Here is a 4266-nt window from a genome sequence, read left to right on the forward strand (position 1 = left end):
CATGATTAAGTGATAACCTTCCGGAACATCCAGGGCGCAGCGATATGACACTGCAGGCTACTAAAGTCACTGTGACTGGTGTTTCTGCAGCAACCCACAAAGAGGTACGGAAAAAACCGTTCTCTTGGGCCTGCGTACTGTCAGGGGTTTTCAATCAATATTGAACATTGTCATTTTCAAGTCTTCAGTTTCTTAAACACATCAGCCTTGTTGGTTATAGAATTGATCAGCGACAGTATGGCAGACCTCTACTCCCGGATCTCTTTTCTACTCGTCATATATTTGGATGGTGAGGCCTAATTGTTTGTTAAATTCGTTAGTAATAGGTTTATAGGCTATACTTCGGATACATTTTGTACAGCAAATGAAGGTTTGTATCCATATAATAAGAGACAGAAGCTTTTTAGATATCTAACGCTTTCTCTTCGAATCAGTATGACTTTAGCCATGTCAGGGCAGTAGAGAAGATAATAGGCTGCACAGATGGTACTCATACTGGAGCAGAACCAGTCTCAGGCGAGCACATGTCCTGCTTCAAAACATACCCTCTCTGTTTATGGACGTTATTTCTAAAGATTACGAAAAAGATACGATGCATTGAAATGCAGGGAAATGGTTATTCCTCACGTAATGTCACTCATTTTCCCTTTTAAACTAATCTCGTGAACATCCTAAGTCACAAAGAAAAGTAATGTAAAGAGGGTGATACTGCATGTTGTCAATATTATGAAGGCGAATGTGCAGGTGTGTGCCCCTGACAACTGCAGATACACATTTTACAAAACATAAAACATGTCGATACAAATATATGACTTAGAATCTCAATTTTCAGTCTGCAAATTCCAAAGTTTGAATCTGGCTCTGAAGAAACCAGCATGGATGAGCAGCGTGAAGGGTTTACACGAAATCGCTGCTAATGCTGTGGACGGCAGCCATGGAACCGATATACGCGACAGTGTCTGCAGTCACACTAAACCTGGTGACATGTCGCCCTGGTTTGTTGTGGATCTCCTGGCGCAGTACAGTGTCCACAACGTCACCATCTACAACAGGGGAGACTGCTGTGGTACGTTACGGTATCTCAAACTACTTCTGCTCTGCGTCAACCTTCATCCACAATTCATATTTCATTCAAATTATTATCATCGTCAAATTATTATCAGTCGACCATACAGATGTTTCTGTAGATGCTTGAATATACAAAGCTACTGTAAGACATGCCACATCACATGGCATGTACATATGTATTCATCTTAAGCACTGTTTTTGTATAATTATGCTTGAAGCTGAATGTTTTATGCCAAATACAATTATAGTACTGTGTTTATTATTTTAATGTTATTTTTTCAGGGGAAAGACTCCATGACTTTGTAATCCAGGTGTATGTACAAAATCCATCGCGATGTCCACCAGCAGCTTTCTTCATCTGTAAGAACTACACTGGCACGTTTGGTTCCGTGGGGAACATAGCATGTGATGCTCCGGTGTTTGGAAGGTTCATCAGACTGTGGAAACCGAAAATCAGAAACGGACCGGATGTTCTCAACTTCTGTGAACTTGAAGTGTATGGAGTCCAGTCAGGTAGGACGGCCTATATAAATAAGTCACACAATAAATAGCCATTGAAAATTATGGTAATTGGAAAAGATAAAGACATAAAATGCTTCACGAAAAAAACGTGATTGATGTTCAATGATTCCTGCCTTAAAAACGTCATAATACATCTATATGCATGGATTCCTGCTTGAGATTTATGATCAATGTTTCACATTTTCCACATTTCACAAAGTGAGTCATATTGCACAGTTACGTATTCAAAAACTCCGTCTCTATAGTTTTATGAAACACAAAAGAGGTTAAATAGTACACTCCTGACAGTAAACATATAATTAAGATTCTATGTTTCTATAATGTTTACTGGGGCGGTGGGGTAGCCTAATAGTTAAAGCGTTCGCTCGTCGCGCCGAAGACCCGGGTTCGATTTTCCACATGGGTACAATGTGTGAAGCCCATTTCTGGGGTCCCCCGCCGTGATATTGCTGGAATATTGCTAAAAGCGGCGTAACACCATACTCACTCACTACTATGTTTATTCATTTCAGCCTGTCAGCAGTTCAACTATTTCCGAAGATCAGGCATACGACTTGTCTCCCCTGTCATTGTATCTTCACCTGACATGTCCCCATTGTCCTGTGTCCTTCAGTGTATGTTGTCTGGAGCCTGTGTCGGTGTCAACTACAACAGAGGAACTCGAGAGTGTGAACTCCTCCCCCGACCTCAACCCACTGACACAGTCTCCTCTGATCTAGGCTGGGTCTACTATGGAAACGATCTATGTTGAACTGACACAGTATCCTCTGATCTAGGCTGGGTCTACTATGGAGACGATCTATGTTGAACTGACACAGTCTCCTCTGAACTAGGCTGGGTCTACTATGGAAACGATCTATGTTGAACTGACAGTCTCCTCTGATCTAGGCTGGGCCTACTATGGAAACGATCTATGTTGAACTGACACAGTCTCCTCTGATCTAGGCTGGGTCTACTATGGAAACGATCTATGTTGAACTGACACAGTCTTCTCTGATCTAGGCTGGGTCTGCTATGGGGATGATCTATGTTGAACTGACAGTCTCCTCTGATCTAGGCTGGGCCTACTATGGAAACGATCTATGTTGAACTGACACAGTCTCCTCTGATCTAGGCTGGGTCTACTATGGAGACGATCAGGACGGGGTACCATGGTGATGATCTGTGATACCTTGTGACAGTCTCCTCTAGTGTCTAGATAGTGTCTACTATGGATATGATCTGTGTTAATCTCGAATCTGGACAAGGCAAACCAGTGATTGAAAGCAAGAGCAATGAACAATGACCCCAATTTAGCCAGGTCACAAAGCCTGACAACACTCCGATGTTACAGTAATGGAATACTATTCTGACATGAAATCCCCACAGGGCTATAGATCTGGACGAAATGGTAAGACGACGTTGTTTAGATTCTAAACGTGCGTCCAATAGAGTTGCACACTTGAGAATTTCACACACAAAAACATGTTCTTTAACGCCTATACAGGGTAAGCATCGAGGTTCAACTCGCCTCTTGATATAAGCATTTCACTTGAACAATATCGAATGGCTTGTGAAACCCATTATACATGGGGTCATATGTGGATAAAGATGCATATATCAAAGGTCAAGTAGGGACTACTTTCAGTGTTTACAAACATGGCGTCGTCCGTGTCAATCCGCGATCGAGTCAGAATTAACCATCGGGAATCTGGAGAAACTACTGGGATATTGTTATCATTGTCAATAGAATAGTCTGATATACTGAAAATCAGTGTCTTACTGTGGTGTAGCTAAGGTATTTTACAAGTTTTAGCAAATTTGGAGATATAAATTGAAAAACAATTTAGCCAGGACTCTTGCCTAGCGGGATCAGTTTCCATATCTGTGCTTGTAGACCTTGCGGCTAGGAACCTTTTCCCCAAACTAAAACTGTTAGATTTTATATGTCCGAATTGTTACCTTGGTTCTATATGTCCGAATTGTAACCTTGTTTCCTTTTGTCGCTGTGTGTACATCTGACTGCATTTCGTGATGTTATGACAGGAAAGGCAGACGTGACGTCTCATAGACTTGGGTTAGAGTAGATTCCCTTTGATAAAGGGCCCTTACTCTATTGGCCAGACCGATGGATTGCCGCGATAGGCAAGCAGAAACAATTTGTGTAGGCAACTGTTGTTTGCGTCTATGTAGTTACGCTGTTGATTGTTGTCACTGTCCGACTGACACACAACTTACCTTCTGACGTTAAATATATATATCCGCACATTCCAGGAAAACTTTCAATGTTAAGGTAATGTTTGTGAGAAATGGGAAGAGATTTTTCGAGCACAGAATTGAAGAATGATATTATATGATCAAAAGGTTATCACGCTTGTGTGTTTGGGGATGGTAAATACCCTGTGTCAGGAAAAACAAACTATGTATTCAGCTCGCTAAATACAATGTTTATTCCAAATACAGGATGTTTACCATCCCCAAACACACAAGCGTGATAACCTCTATATATGTACGTGACACTGCATTAGATTGTTTGTTGTTTAACGAGTTTTTTAACGCATTTTGATGACGCTTCTTTCGACAACAAGACGAAGTGTCAATGAAATAAGGGAAATACGTCTATTAACAGTCTTTACATCAACGGATAATCTGGTGTAAAGTATTAAATAACTTCGGTATTTATTATGTCTTTTTGAA

At 41.0% G+C, this 4266-nt stretch overlaps 1 protein-coding gene across 1 annotated transcript; it reads left to right on the forward strand.

Moving 5' to 3' along the window:
- The first annotated feature begins 212 nt into the window (after window positions 1-212).
- On the forward strand, window positions 213-3986 carry LOC124150586 (fucolectin-like). The gene is made up of 4 exons (XM_046522523.2): window positions 213-289; window positions 833-1066; window positions 1351-1581; window positions 2103-3986. Exons 1-4 carry the CDS (start codon window positions 238-240, stop codon window positions 2339-2341), a joined length of 756 nt encoding a protein of 251 aa, XP_046378479.2. The 5' UTR covers window positions 213-237; the 3' UTR covers window positions 2342-3986.
- The last annotated feature ends 280 nt before the right edge of the window (window positions 3987-4266 follow it).

The sequence above is a fragment of the Haliotis rufescens genome, unplaced genomic scaffold (assembly GCF_023055435.1).
Source record: "Haliotis rufescens isolate VD_foot unplaced genomic scaffold, xgHalRufe1.0.p SCAF_75, whole genome shotgun sequence".
NCBI classification, from domain to species: domain Eukaryota; kingdom Metazoa; phylum Mollusca; class Gastropoda; order Lepetellida; family Haliotidae; genus Haliotis; species Haliotis rufescens.